Below are 16,025 nucleotides of genomic sequence, written 5' to 3'. Positions count from 1 at the left end.
AGTGGGTTCAAGGGGATCTGGAGTTCAGAGTTCTCATGTGCATCTGCACAGAAAGCCCCATTCTGAGTTTCAGACCTTCACTCCTTCTTTATTGGGGCCCTGACTTTCGCACAAGTGACCATCCTGAGCCTTGAATGCAGACATCTCTGAAATTATGCCATGCTTAACATTAGGGCCTGTGCCAGGCCTTCATTACCGTCTGCCTTCTAGTTGTAGGTATGAAGGTCTCTTTGCTTTAGGAGGTGATTAATAGATTTAAGCCTGCCATTTACTCTTTTCAGCACATTAGTGGCACTTAGCAACAGTCACCCAAATCCACAGTTCTTACAGTTACTATTTCTCTCTTTGTAAATGCCAGACAACTGCATCGGCTGCTATACCTCTTCCGCTTTATCTCATCCAGTTTCCCACAGGTGAAAGTTTGGCAACTGTACTGTTACAGCATCCCAGGACATCAGTATTCCACCTGTCACCATCTGCTAGACAGTGATCCAAGTGCAGAGCCCCATCCTTAGGGCCTGCTTGTTAGGTCCGTTATCTTATGTTGGGTTCTCTAGAAGCAGAGGCTGAGGTAAAGTCTCTTAAGTAAGTGATTTATTGGGAAAGTTCTCTAGGAGAAGTGGGGGAAGCAAGATGTTATGGCGGGAAAAGGTAAGCAAGGATGTGGTGACAGCTGGAGACTAGCTCCAGCCTGATCCCGTGGGGAGCACGGGAACATGAGTCACACCACACGGTTGCTTCCACCTTGGGGCTGGGGCCCGGCTCCAATCCAGGGAGGAGTAACTTGCAGGTGAAGGTGGGTCCATTTGGCCAAAGGCAATATTCTGGGGAGGGGTGGCATCAGCAGCCAACTCTCACAGCAGCTGGAGGTTGAGAAGCCTGCCCAAAGGGGCACCACCAGCATCCACTACACCAGTGAACTGTTCTCATTTGCTTCCTGAATAGCAAACACTTCCTTGAAATTCTTCTCAAATTCCGCCTCCAGTCTAAGTCCCATTAGGCCAAAGTCATTGTACTGAAAAAAAAATAATGAAACTCATTATCAGTGTTAGATACTATGCAATTGAGAATGATCAAGACTCTTGTCTTAAACACCCTAAGTTACATTAACCAGGTTATGCAGCTAAGAGTAACTTCTCTTTCCTAAGAGCATGATTATTTCTTACTATTGGAACGAAATGGGAAATCATTATCACACCTGGGGACTCTAATTTAGCGGTTGGGTATTTTAGTGAGGGTTAGAAAAGTAATCTATGTTCTTTGTAACCGTTCAAATAGTACAGAAGTATCTAAGTACTATGGGTGGTCTTCCTCTCCTGTGTCACTTCTATTCCCCTCTGCTGATCCCTGTTAACTATAGGGTCCATTCACATGCAAAGGAATCTGGAGTCTGGGATTTCTGAGAAGTTGGGGTGAGTATATTTGGGGAGAGATAAGAAGCACACCAGAACTTTTAGATATCATTCTCTTCTCCTCAAGTTTAGAGCAGGCAAGACTTGACTGTTCTCTGTGGGCCCCTGTCTCCTCTGCAGAGGGGAACGAGCTGTCAGGGGCTCGGGGTTCTGTTTGCAGGGACACCTTCTGACTCCGTTACTCTGCCAAAGTGAGCTTAAGTCCTGAATGGAAAAAGTCACTCACTTCCAGAACCCTTGTTTGTGCAAGGTTGTCACGGGATGAAGGAAACTGAAAAATTTCCCAGCACCTGAAAATGAGGGCAGAGCGACACAATGGAAAGAAAATGAAATGGAAGCAGGCAGAGCCACCTACCTTGTAAGATGCCCTGTGGTTCTGAAAGATGAGGCGCATGTCCTGCACAAACCCCTCCACCTGGGGGTAGCCCTGTTCATTTAGTCTCTTCTTGATTTTGTCCAACCACATGGGATTCTTTAGTTTTTCAGAAACCTCTTTCATCTGGTATAAAAAAAAAAAAAAAGAAAAGAAAAGAAAAATCAGTGGGAGAATTATTGGAATGATTCAATGTCTGCCTTCTATGGATTCCCATAAAATCTAGCAGAATTACATTGAGATAAAGATAGCGACAGCTCGTGCCCTCATTTCCGTAGGATTCAGATCACAAATCCCACAGGAGCTCATTTCAAGGTCAGGTATCATCATGGCAGCCTGTAATCATGGTTTCTGTTGTTACTTACATAATAATAATATGGAATCTTCGCAAAAAAGGAGCTCTCTGAATGGCAATAGACCGTCAGGAGGAGGAACTCACATTTCTGCAAAAGAAGGAGGCTGTGAATGAAAAGCAGCTCGGGGAGAAGGAGCCCATACACATGCCCAGGCAGAGAGGCATGACTACACTAGTCTTCCGGAAGTTTCCTTGAGTATTTATGGCTCTTGGAAACAGACATGTAATGGCTTATTTTTTTCTGTGAACAAGTTCTGGTGTGGTTTCGGCATGGTTGTGGCATGGCTCCAAAGAGCAGGCTCCCTTCCCCCGACCCTTTGCCTGTTTGAACGTTCCTGTGTGTGGAAAGGAAAAGGCTTGGAGTTTGAATCTGACTCACCAACTGCTCCTCAGGCCCCATCTGCCTCACCAGGACCTCAGGCTCCCCGTGACACTGCTGGCTTCCTGAAGACTCCTTCATCCTGCAGAAGGTGCAACTCCACGGGTTCCTGAGAGGTTGAGCATAAGTGAGCAAGGGCAAGGCCCCTGAAAACAGCCACTGTTCCTACAGCTGTCCCTGTCCTCCTTTTGGGAATGGTTTATGGATACAGCTGGAAGATGAAGGGAACACCTCCCAGCATCCCCAAGCCCCTCACATGGGGTCTGAGCCTATGACCCTCTTTCCACTGAGGGATTAGCAGGGAGTCCGTGGGTGGAGGGGGGTGTCAGGGTGAGTGGTGGGCTCTCCTTTCCCCGTCTGAGCTGCCTGCCAGGCCTGAATTTTGGAAACTGGGCCTTAACCCCTGGGGGCCTGGGGCTTCCATCAGCCTGTTGAGAATGTGGCAAGATGAGGGAACCTGGCCAGGTTTCCTGCCTTTTCAGAATAAGCACAGAATAGAAACCACTGGCATTTCGATCCCTGTGAACAGGAGTCCATGCTAGAAAATTTCTAGGAAAGCACAGCAGCAGCATGTAGGCAAAGGATCCAATAACCGGCCTCAGCATCCCCAAGGAGAACAAAGAACAGGAGCCCCTGTGCCAGCATCGTTAAACAGGTCTCTGGATCACACTGCTGGACTCGTATCTACGGCCCTGCTCTTTCCTCATACAGACACAAGTAGGAACACCGCAAAGGGAGTGTGCATGGCAAGAAGAAGCATTGCTAATAGGACGGACGGGGGCTGCATCGCACGAACCTCTGAGTTTCCACAGGCGGGATGTGACAGTCCTCATGAAAAGATCTCGAGCAAGTATCACAGCAGAACAGCCATCCTCCATCCCGGCACATCTCACATATATCTGAGTTTCCCAGCTACAAGATAGAACAATGTCCAATCCCATGTGAGACCCCAAAAGGCCAGCACTATGGGAATCTAGAATTCACTGCCTTTGTGTGAACCTGCGTGGTCACTTATATGCTTCTCCCTGAGCTATGAAGGAACAGCATGGAGTGGAGGTTTCGGAACAAGAAATCATGGTCTGCAGGGAAGTTCAGGAGGAGGGATCTGTGTGTCAGACCAGAAAAGTTTTATCCATAAGATCAGAGATTCTAACACAGAAAGACTAGCAACAAAGGATGATTTTATAGGAATCTGAATAATTTTATTCCTTGCAGATAAAACAATGTCCTCAAATAAAGTTTTAAATCCACTTGGCTACACCACAATGACTAAATTGACTTGCGCAAGCTTGATATACTGGGAATTAATAAGATGGAATAAATTTCTTAGAGTGGAAAGTAATAAAAGACGAAATGTCACTAATTAACAATTATTTTGAGTCTTGTTCTGGGCTTTGGGTGAAAATGCTTATGTTGGGTGAATCGGGATTCTGGTTATTTCTTGTTTTTAAAAATGGCCTTATACAAGGAAGTGCCGGCCCCAAGGAACACCTCTGCCAAGTGCTCTGATTTATTGATCTGGGGGTTCCTCAAGGACATCCCCAACTGGGGACTGAGACTGCTCTGGCATGGAGGTATGGGGCCATTTTTCTTCTCATCGGTGTAGACACTCACCAATTACCATCATCGTTCTCCAGAAAGTGATGACCCTCTCCTCAGAAGAACAAGGAAATAACAAACATAACCAATGTTTAAGAATCTCACATCCATATTCTTTTCAACAGATTTATTTCTATAGCTCTTTGTTTCCCAAGCCAGTTGCACATTAGAATCATCTGGGCAGAATATATAAAATACTAACATCCTGTTCCCAATGCCAGAGATCTGAATCATTTGCTCTGGGTGGGGCACAGGCATTGGTATTCTTCATTAATTCATAGACTGGGTAATTTTGTGTATTAGAATCATCTTGGGGACTTTTAAACAATTCTAATGTCCAAGTCACAGCTCAGACTGATTAAGGCAGAATTTCCTCTAGGGTGGAATCTGGGCAATGCTACTATTCCAGGGTCTTCATGTGATTCCAGTGTGTGGCCTCAGTTATTTAGCCTGAGCAAAGTCTGATTATTAAGGCATAGGCATATTATAAATCAATGTTGAATTGGCCTGGAATATCTGTCCCAGGAAAGATTATTAACAGGGTTGAGGATACTCTTGCTGGAATGGTTGATGTCTCCTCCCCATGGACTCTTGGCCATGGACTATGAGACCTGACCCTCTGTGTCTACATCCGTCCCAAAAAAGCCACATAAACACTCAACTCCAGCGCTGCTTAGATGACTGAAGACTTCCTCAGTTGTGCAAGGGTCAAAATCAGTGTGGATAAGATCTAAATCTTGTTGGGCATTGCTTTGGAGGTAAAGTGTATGTAAAATTATTTGACTATCCCTCCTCTGTGGGATGTCATGTATCAGTACTACTGCATAATAGCCCATGTGATTCCTGCCCCCTGGAGTTGTGCAAAGGTGGCTCTGCTCAAAATCTCCATCTTGTTGCAATGAAAGGAATCAAAGTATGATTTATCTTAGAGAGTGGAGCCATCTATAATTCTGGCAGACCTTAAAGTAGGCAGACACATGGCACCAGTTTGAGTAAAAATGTTCAGTTTTGATAAGTGGTGATGGTTTCAGTTCTAACCAGCTCAGCACCCTGATGGCTCCCTCCAGATGGCTACAGGGGCTCCATAAAGGACCCACTTGCCCTGCATACATTTCTCTGCAGGACTCACAACAGGGTCCACACCTTGAATTCACCAGCTTGGCCTGGCTTGTTCCTTCTGGGTGATGCTTAAAACCATCTTAGCTCTGCCTGCAACCTTAGAGTGGATGTTTGGGATTTTCCTTCCCTTGCCTTCTTTAAAATGCTGTTATACTCTCAAATTTGCTCCTTATCTCTAATCTGCAGGCCAGCCCCGCCCACTACCACTTCAAGCCCCATCTCTAGAGACCCCAGTGGTCTAGAGCTCTGCCTCCCGTACTCACTTTCAAGGGGAAATGAGGAAATGGGAAGTTTTCCACTGAACAAATGGAAAGGATGCTTTCACACTGAGATACCCAACCCCAGAACCATCTACCTGGTATAGGTGATGCATCTACTAGTCTCTGCTCATTACACACAGCAACATGCTCCCACTGAGTGTGTGAGCATGCTTCAGGGAAAAGCAGCAATGACACAGATAATGTACCGAGGGAGAAGGCCTGGATTACTCTGGGGTTACAGGTAGGAGTACTTACATAGGGGTCTACTAAGGCATTGTTGGGAGACTTCAGTATTGTCGGCTGAAAAGAGAGAATAATTGAGTGACATTATTGAATGTGATGTTTGCACCCACCACTTATTTAAAGATACATCTTTTGAGGGATTCAAGCCACATTCTACCCTTTACTTCATACCTGTTTTTATGGACCTTCATATCTACTAGGAGAATTAAGTGCCAAAGCACCACTGTTTGGCCCAATGTAATTATAATCCCTGGCTTTCAGAACCAAGGTGGGCCATTGTGAAGCCATGAAGGGAGTCTGGCCCTGGTTTTAGCGGATGGAATTGGAGAAACTCCTCTGGTTCTCTTACTTGCAGTGGACTTCAGGCATCTTTCTCTATACTAAAAAGTGTCATCCACCTAGAGAAGCTGCAAGGAGAGTATCAGGCTGAGGCCTCATCACCAACAGCGCTCAGAGACCACAGAGCCCAGAGTCCTGGAATCCTTGCAAATGCCCCACAGAAGAGCTCCATCACCTTCTGCCGCTCTTCTAGGGCATAGTCAGGAAGATAAAATGCATCCAAGTCCCCAGTACTGCGGCTCTTCTTCCAGAAGCTCACCCTTCTCTCCTGCCATCCAAATCCCAAGATGCCAGCTGGCTGACTTTTCAGAGGTAACTGACTACCACCCACTGGACTTACATTGCTTTCTCATATTCAGTAGAATGACTTGGCCTCCTTCCCCTCTGGGATCAGGCAACCTCAGCTCTTATCTCCAGCCAAGGACAGAGTGATCCACTGGACAATGACCTGAGAGGTGGCCATGTCACTGCCCACTTCTCTGTGTGGCCTAGAATCTCCCGCCCCTCCCCATTAGTTCTTCTTCCATGTTAGACAATGAAGTTGAAGCAATTCTTGAGGTCTGGGATATTGTTTCAATCTTCTTTAATGGCCTCTGGGCATTTAGTATGTGCTCAATAATTATATAGTCATGCACCGCATAACAACGTTTTGGTCAATGACAGACTGCATATATGATGTTGGTCTCATGAGATTAGTACCATATAGCCTAGGTGTGTAGTAGGCTATACTATCTAGGTTTGTGTGAGTACACTCAATGGTATTTGCACAATAACAAAATTGCCTAACAACGCATTTCTAAGAATGCATCCCCATCACTAATTGATACATGACTGCATATTCAATGAGTGAATAACTCAGCATTATTTTGCTTAGGAAGAGACTACTTGCTATCTCTGAAGCAAAAATATTAGCGTACAATAAATGATTGCTCTGGAGGAGTATATCAGATTATTTTACAACACAGCAGCTGTCACCAAAACTTTTAGTGGCCCTTGTCAGGAGCCAGGAAGCTGTGACGTGGTACCAAGAGTGACACTGAAGATCCCAGAAATCAAGGGGCTCCATCAACAGGAGAGGTTCTGAGAGTCACATAAGACTCACAGAGTAATAATGGATCCTGGGATCTGCCAATTTGGGGAGCTTCTGTTCTTGCTCATGGGGAGACACAAATATAGAGGCAACAGCAGCTTGTTGCTAAAAGGTATCGCACCCATGGATAAGGGTAGATCCTGTTGATAGGAAGTTGCCAGCTCACTTGGGTAATCTAGACCAACTCTTGACACCTGGGGAATGGGTACAGCTGCTGGTCTTTAACATAATAAATAGGTCAAATAATAGTTTCCCTTTAGGAAATCCAGTGGATGAAATGTCCCAAGGAATGAGAGTTCAAACCAGCCAACAACATCAGATAATGTAAAGGCCTGGACCTCAAATTCCCAGCGGAAGATGAAGTTCCATTGGCCAGCTATAGGTGACCTATTTTAGACGTCTGTGAATGTCTTGGATGGCCATTTCTACCTAAAGTGTATAAGAATCGCATTTCTTTCCTCCCCTCTTGCTCAAGTTCTCCTTCATACCCAACCTTGGAAAAACTATCACCTTGTCCTCAATGTACACTGTGCTTTACATATTTGTTTGTTGCCTCCATAGCCTTTTTCCATAGAGGGGGAAATCACTTTCTCAGATAGAAAGAGGTCTGCACAGCCCCTCTGGTGGAACAAAGTAAAGAATTTTCCAGGTCATCCCCTTCTATATGATGCATCAATCTCCCAAGAGCTTCCTCTCCAACAGCATCCTCCTCATGAAGGACAAACGATTTCCCCCTGAAAAAGAATTCTGCATGTTTATGTGTTTGTTTTATTGGGAGGTGTAAGGGGATGTAAAGGATCAGAAAAGAAAGATGGTTTTTTGCCTATCTTATGAAATGATATATGGTTGCAAATATGTTCCAAGATAAGACTAACTACTAGACTGGAGTCATCTAAATGACTGTAAATAAACTTCTGCTCCATCAGATTTCACTAAAGTTAGAAAATAATAACATCGATGAAAAAAATCTGGGTTTGAGTTGAAGAAGATCTTATCACCTTATTATGAAATGTTTTTTATGTATTCCATAATCATGTTTGCTTTTACAACTTTGACACCCACACAACATCTGCATCTACAACTAAAGCACATCCATGAGGTCTATTTTCATGACTCATCATCTCCATCTCAAATGGATTACCCTTCAAAGAAGACCTTGCCTTATATACAACATATTGTTCATAGTAGCAAATCTGAAGGCACAAGCTTCCCCCCAAAGGGGGGCTGGAGGTAGAAGAGGAGGCTTAATTATAATTACCCAACTGAGACCATAAAATAGCATGCTATATGTAAAATTAGTTATGTGATGAGAATTTACAGAAAGTTATATAATAATCACCTTTTTTCTCCTGCCATAAATTCTTTCAGGATTATGTAGAAATCCTTTCTGAAAGATAAAAAGATTTAAGTATATGGTTAGCCTGTGCTTCTGTTTTCTGAATCTGGCATTTCTAACCCCCTCTCAAAAATTCCTACCTGGATGTCCCACTGTCAGCTCAAAGCCAAAGTATCTAAATGAGAAACCATCTTCCTTGCCTCAACTTCTCCTAGACTTCAATAAATCGTAGCTGGAAAATAATCTTTAGAACGTTTTTACTTTCTCCTGTGCTTTTTTCCTAAGTTTTAAGAGGTTTTTCTTCACCATCCCTTTGACATCTCTCACCTCCTATCCATTCCCACAAGTGCCACTCCAGCTTGAGTCCTTACAGCAGAGCCATTCAATCAACACACACTTATCCCATGCCTACTGAGTGTCACACACTCTGGACAATCTTGGGCACACAAATATGGAGAAACTCTACCAGGGTCTAGACAGAAAAAAAGAATGCATGGAAGAGTGTAAGAAGGACCTTAGTAGTGAGCTCAGGAAGTCCACGAGCCAGATCAGTCAGGGAATATTATGCAGAGAGGGGTGACGTTTGAGCTGAGCATTGTAGGTTGACTATAGGTTTGTTGGGCTGAAAGACACTGAAGTCATTTCAAGGCCCCATGACTGTCTAAGATAATGTTTTAAATATGTCATTTCACACCTCAGAAGACTTCCCTGGTTCTGCGTTGTCTATGTTATGAATTTCAACTCCTTAGCCTGGCATTAAATCTCTCCACAAACAACCCCAATTGATGGATTATGCCTCATCACACACAATCTGTCTACCTCAACCCACAGACCTACTTTAGTCGTGGTCTTGGTTTCCATGTCATTCTTTCTCTGAAGTGTCTTTTTTCCTCTTGTTTGACTGTACAGTCTTCTTCTTTCACTGCATAAAGTTGTCTGCATTCACCTTAGTCAGAATGACCTTTCCCTCCTCCAAGCTCCTGCATCTACCCTGACAGAGCCCCTTGTACCACACTGAAGTGATGCATTGTACTGAGGTTATGCATGTGGGACACCTCTCCCTGGGTGAGAGGATAAACTCTGGTGCATCAAAGCTTCAGCTATAACTCAACAAATATTTAGTGAGCAAATAGTGATCTTATCCTTAGGATGCAGCAAGGAAAGTCAGATCTCCCAGCCCCTGTCACTGGAATACCTCCATCAGCCATCGTAGGGGCCTCCCACCACAGCGTACACTCAGCTTCCAGTTCTTTGATCTTGCGAAGCCTCCATTGACTTCAAATTCCCTGGGAGTCAGCCAGTTTCCATCTTCACGCTGTATGCTCTTCACCAAGGCTCCTGTAAGACCAGGGTAAGTTGATCCTGAGCATTCTTGGTTCTCAGAACTCAGACAGTGGCCTTATACCAGATCTGGAGACACCCAATTTGGGCTCGAGATCAAAAGCAGGAAAGTCTGTCCTCCCCTTTCAGACTTGAGAATTCCAAAACCCAGCCTCTAAGTCCCATTAAAGGAGATTTCCTGCTTTGTAATAACATTTCTTTAACATTTGTGCAACAAAAAAGTGATAATTATCATCAAAATCAACCTTTTAGAAGTATTTCAAAATCAACTATGAAGGAAAAGCAAGTGATTCTGAAGGATGAGAGGATTTCAATTTCCTGGGGATAGAGAACAGGCTACAGTCTGCAGATGGCCCTGGGGGCAATGTGGAGGCAGAACCTCAAGTTGCACTCAGATCTCAGGTGGGTGCCCTGTGGCTCAGAATGGTACCACAGCAATATCTGTGCCCTTTATTACAACATTTTTCATTCAGTTTAATGGCATTATTGAGCACAGATTTTCTCATTCTTGAAATCATGGATAGCTGATATTAAAAATAATTGTGAAATATTATCCAGTGAAAAATTTAATTTATGTGTAAAAGATAATAATATGCTAAGCATCATAAGTCATTCGAGAAATGCAAACTAAAGCCACAGTGAGATGCCACTTCACACCCACTAGGATGAACACGATAAAAAGGGCAAACAATAAAAAGTGTTGGCAAGGATACACTGCTGGTGGGAATATATATTAGTGCAGCCACTGTGGAAAACATTTTAGTGTTTCTCAATAAATTAAACATACAATTACCATAATAACCAGTGATTCCACTCCTGGGTATATGTTCAAAAGTATTGAAAACATATGTTCACAGAAAAACTTGGTACATGAATTTCAAAACAACATTGTTCGTAATAGCCAAAGAGTGGAAAAAACCCAAATTAATGAATGGATAAACAAAATATGGTTCCATGAAATATTATATCATTTGGCAATAAAAAGGAATAAAGAACTAATACACACTATTACATGAATGAACCTTGAAAACATCATGCTAAGTGAAAGAGCCATTCACAAAAGGCCACATATCATATGATTCCATTTATTTGAAATACCTAGAATACGCCAATTTATAAAGCAGAAAATAGATTTGTGTTTGCTTAGGACTAGGCAGTGGGGTGAGGTGGGAATGGACATTGACTGCTAATAGACGTGGTGTGGTCTTTAGTGTGGTGTGAACAAAAATGTTCTAAAATTAGATTGTGGTGATGGTTGTATAATCCTGTGAATATATAAACAAAACTCAACATTGAATTGTACACTCTCAGTGGTGAATTGTATGATATGTGAATTATATTTCACTTAAGCTATTTAAACATTTTACATCAATTAGGTAAATTAATTTCTCATAGCTACCCCATGAGGTAGATTTTTAATTATCTCTTTTTCAAATGAGAAATTTCAAGCTCAGAAAGGTCCCATTCTCTATTCAGATGAATTTGTCACCCTTGGCATAGCTGAGGCTGGGACTCAGGCTTTCTGATTCTAAGTTCTGTGATCTTCTCACTACATGAAGCACCCTTCCCTGGTGCTGCTGCTGCTGATCCAGAAGGGAAAGAGGATATGAAGGTGGAGGCTGTGGCCCTCTTCCCTTTTATTTCTGGTTCACTTCTCTTTGGTTGTTTGAGCCTCGCCACGGACACTTCCATGTGGGACTGAGCACTCAACATGTATGATTTCTTAACGTGTGAAAATATCATCTTAGGGATCACTTCCTTCTTCTCTCAAGCCAAACTGTGGCCCCAATTCCTTGAATGATAGGTAATTCACATAGGTAATTCCAGCACTCCTTGTGATTCCTTCAGATAGAAGTTGCAAATTAAAGTGGACCTTGAAACCCACCTCGTTTCAATTTCTTCTTATATAACATCCCCTTCACCAGACCACAAGTCACAGGAAGTATTTGAGAGTGAAAATCTACACTTTTATCTGTGTACTTTCTTGACCCTGAAAGAGAAGATTTCTTCATTATGTTTCATTTTGCGATTGTACATGCATCCTTCCTCCCCTGTTGAGGTCATTCCTATAAAGACACAGGGGCACTTAGGAAACTATTCCACAAGTCTCTAGAATTTCGAAGTCTTTCTTCCAGTGGTATTTTTGATATATAACTACAGAATGTCTACCTCTATCTCACCTTTCAAATCTCACACAGACAGAAGGCTTTAGAAGAGAAATCAGGCTTCAATAAAACTATCTTAACCCCCAATCTAGTCAGCCTCACTGATTCTTACATGACAATGAAACATACAGCTTCTGTCATGTTCAGAAGGGAAGTCATCATCTATCCTATTTCCCTCCAGTTAGGTAGCTGGAGACAGAGTGAGAGACCACACTTTTACCTTCCTATGTGAGCTCTGACTGAGCAAGCAGAGAGAGGATAATGATAGGGTAAACCTAATGGATATAGTGTCTGCCTTCCGTTTGTTGTCTGCTTTGCTTTATCTCTCCCTCACCTCAGCTTTCTCCATAGCTGAAAGAGGAGCTCAGGAAGCTCTAGAATAATCTACAAATTGCATAGAGGGAGGGAGGCTGGAGACCTGATTCCAAAGAAGTAGGGGTATAGGTCTTCAAATGAACTAATTCAAGGAGGATCTGTAGCTGATGCTGCCCTTTCAGCAGACGTTTCACAGCCAGGATGGGAGAGGGGGAGCTGTCCGTGGTCCTGAGACCAGTTTTGAGTTAGGCAGACTATTAGAACTAGGATGGACTGAGAAAAATGGTTAGCTTAATTCACTCTCTTGCTTCACAGTTGAGGATACACGTAAAAGTGGCCAAGTGACATGCCTAAGCCCACACAGTCAAGAGAAGAGGCAGATATAGTCTTCTGACCACGACTCCAGGTCAGCAGTGATATGCAACCTGTGACTCTCTGTACAGCAAGAGAAGTGTCAGCTAAATAATTTGTGGGTTATGTATATATACCCTTTATATGGCAATAGACTATTTCCAGCTTGAAAGTTATCAGTTCAGTGGAGACAGCAGCACTGAAGTGACGCCTGGATCCATGGGGTCTGGTTTAGACCTATCACCAAGTTACGTGTTTGTGGGATTTCCTTCTTTCTCTCCATAACACATTTTGAAAATGGACTAAGTTGTATACATTTCCCAACAGTTAGTAAAGCTATAGAAAGCAATTAGGGAAATGGGTTTATTACTAAAAACACAGAGCAAAGCACAAGAAATGAGCTATTTAGTTATTGAAAATGTATTCCCCTTTTCTTCTTTACCTCTTGACTGGACTCTTTTCGTTCGGGCTCTGTCACTAGCAATCAAGTGGACTTTAGATCTGCCTCTCATGTTCCCTGAGAAAATAGAAAAATATAATCACAGTCACAGACATGCAGTTACATTGTATATATTAGTGATTTCCAAAATTTCCGTTTAAATGTAACTTCCCAAAAGTCTATCTAACGTATAAAGAAAAATATATAATCCCTAGTCTTTAAGCTACCAAGAATTAGATGGCTAATCTTAGGCTCATCTTCTATTTTATTTCTCATAACCCCACATTAATAAAACACACAATTGAAATCAGCATTTCATTTATATCTCAGCCATGTGTTAAGTGCCTGATAGATGTCAACTGTACACCTACTAATTTATTTAGTCTTTCCAACAAATATATGAGAACAAGACGGCTACTCACATTACAGAAACTAACATTTTCAAAGAAAATTGAGACAAAAACCACAAAATTAAGTGAGGGCATTTCAGATTTCTCTTCATGGAGAGACAGGAATAAATAGAAGGTCTTTGAGTTAAAGGAAACCTTCTGGTGGGCTTCACAGGTGATACACATCACCTTGAATGAAGTTATTTGTACATTTGTGCTGAAAGTGATAGTAAATTTGACCAAGGATTTTGTTCACCTGGGTTTGGACAAAGATATTAGAATCTAAGAAACTAACCAGAAGAAGGCTAAACAAGAGAAATGGGTAGAATTGAGTCCTCCAAAACCTTAGTTTCAAAGAATAATTAAGAACTGAGTTAGTAGATGTTACAGCAAAGAAACTTCCTCCATTTGCAAGTTAATCGACTGTGGATATGCATCTCAGCGTTTGCTATCATTCAAATGTGTTTTATTTTCTAAGGCAAGAAGACAAATTCACTTCCTTCTTTCTGCATTCAATGCCCACCATCAAATGACTACCATCTGGTAGTGCTGGGTGGGGTTATGTAGACCCCATGAAGAAATATTTTCCAGACTACCCAGTCCTAAGTGCTGTAAACTCTAAGCAGACTATGAACATATTAAAATAGCAAAATTAAAAGAATATTTCCTTCAATCAAACCCAAAATGGACCTATTGCTTGGTAAAATAATCCCACTTTCTGGTCTTTAGATTAAATGGTGACTGAAGGAGGGGAGGTGCTTTGAAACGGAGAAAATAATGAAGTTTTAATATTAGGCCAGAAAGGACTCTCAACTACTGGAAAGAGATTCTTACTCTTGTGACAAGGAAAGAGAAAGGCTACAAGGCTTGCCCAAGACAGGAAACTCATCTAGGGGATAGGTTTGAAAGGTCAGTGAGAATATGAACTTGCTTTCCACTTGGATTCTCCAAGCCAGCCATTTTAATAAACCAATGATATAAGGTAAAGGAATTTCCAGGAAAAGGAGATAAAACTCAGAGCAAAAAGATTTAGGCCTTGGGCAGATAAGAACTATGATATAAATACAAACAATTTATAATCGTGGCTCCAAACAAGTTTGCTTTCTAGATTCCACAGCCCTCAAATTGACTGGTAAGCTTGACTAGCAAAAAGCTAATGAGGATGTATATTCCCCCAAACCTTAGCAAAATTTGTATTGACCTGCAGGGCAAAGTGGGAGTGACACAAACTTTATCTTACCCCTAGTCTTGGCAGGGTCTTGCAGATTCATTTTCACATTCTCTCTACTTGAGACCAACTGGCCACCAACTTTTCTCTTGTCTGGGGATTGGCAGGGGAAAATATGAAGTTGAGCAAAACAGCAGATGACATGTGAGACCAAAAGCAAGTGAGGGAATGCTGGATTCAATTCTGAACTCCGTTTCACCATACACTCAGACAAGAAAGGAAGTTAGTGGGAAAGGATCTCTAGCAGGTGACCAGAGCATTCTCTACTTTTAGAAGGGACGGTCTTTAAATTACCTACGAGATTTCATTGTACCTTGCAAAGAAGTGATTTAGAATTTATCTACAAACACATAAACCTAAACAAAAATATTATGATTAAATCCAAGTATTCAGAATTTGAAAATAACCATTCTTAAAATGGATGCAATCCTTTTTTTTTCTTTCCAAACAAATCTGTACACTTTCACCAAACAGGGCAGCCATGTAATTTGATGATAACATAATACACCTAAATTGCTGAAAATTAATAATTTTTAATTGGACTCTAAAATCTTATTATATAGAGCTACTGATTCAATCGTCAATCTTGTGGAAAATGAGGGCTCACCCTCATTGTCTAGGAGAAGGGAGTTCCTTAAACCATTACTAAATAAACAAGATTTCAGGCACCTGTTTAGAAGTAATATATATGCATTACTGGAAATTTAGAAAATAAAAATTATATGAAACATCACCTGGGGATAGCCACAATTAACTTGTTCAAAATTATCCTCCTAGGATATAACACTTGTAAATGTCTATGCATTCAACATAGGAGCACCTAAATATATAAAGAAATTATTAACAGACATAAAAGGAGAAATAGACAGTAACACAATAATAGTAGGAAACTTTAACACTTCCCTTACATCAATGGATAGAGAATCCAAACAGAAGATCAAAAAGGAAACATCAGCCTTAAATGACACATTAGAGCCAATGGACTTAGTAGATATATACAGAACATTCCATCCAAAAACCACAGAACACACATTCTTTTCAAATGCACACGGAACAATCTCCAGGATAGATCATATATTAAGCCACAAAACAAGTCTCAATAAATTTAAGAAGATTGAAACAATGCCAACGCCTTTTTTCACCACAACTGTATAAACTAGAAATCAACTACAGGAAAAATCAGAAAAGCCACAAATATGTGGAGATTAAACAAAATGCTACTGAACAACAATTGAGTCAATGAATAAATCAAAGGAGAAATTAAAAAATACCTGGAGACAAATGAAAATGAA

General features: G+C 41.7%; 1 protein-coding gene across 17 annotated transcripts in view; it reads right to left on the bottom strand.

Annotated features, from left to right (window-relative positions):
- Positions 1 to 572: 572 nt before the first annotated feature.
- LOC103558662 (nuclear body protein SP140-like) overlaps positions 573 to 16,025 on the bottom strand; it is a 71,677-nt gene continuing 56,224 nt past the window's right edge. For 7 of the 17 annotated variants that reach the window (XM_008531785.2, XM_070620111.1, XM_070620110.1 and 4 more), the window contains 11 exons: positions 14,746 to 14,826; positions 13,120 to 13,194; positions 11,732 to 11,836; positions 9,701 to 9,843; positions 8,509 to 8,556; positions 5,753 to 5,797; positions 3,316 to 3,431; positions 2,520 to 2,628; positions 2,151 to 2,228; positions 1,768 to 1,911; positions 573 to 1,015 (listed from right to left, as the gene is read on the bottom strand). In XM_008531785.2, coding sequence (XP_008530007.1) covers positions 908 to 1,015; positions 1,768 to 1,911; positions 2,151 to 2,228; positions 2,520 to 2,628; positions 3,316 to 3,431; positions 5,753 to 5,797; positions 8,509 to 8,556; positions 9,701 to 9,843; positions 11,732 to 11,836; positions 13,120 to 13,194; positions 14,746 to 14,826 — 1,052 coding nt within the window. In that variant the 3' untranslated portion in view covers positions 573 to 907. The remainder of the gene's footprint in view (positions 1,016 to 1,767; positions 1,912 to 2,150; positions 2,229 to 2,519; positions 2,629 to 3,315; positions 3,432 to 5,752; positions 5,798 to 8,508; positions 8,557 to 9,700; positions 9,844 to 11,731; positions 11,837 to 13,119; positions 13,195 to 14,745; positions 14,827 to 16,025) is intronic. The other 10 variants (XM_070620119.1, XM_008531788.2, XM_070620118.1 and 7 more) reach the window with 2 other exon arrangements.

This window comes from Equus przewalskii, chromosome 5, assembly GCF_037783145.1.
Source record: "Equus przewalskii isolate Varuska chromosome 5, EquPr2, whole genome shotgun sequence".
In the NCBI taxonomy this organism is placed as follows: Eukaryota; Metazoa; Chordata; class Mammalia; order Perissodactyla; family Equidae; genus Equus; species Equus przewalskii.
Note: the sequence above shows the minus strand (reverse complement) of the source record. Positions and strands in the feature narration are given on the sequence as shown.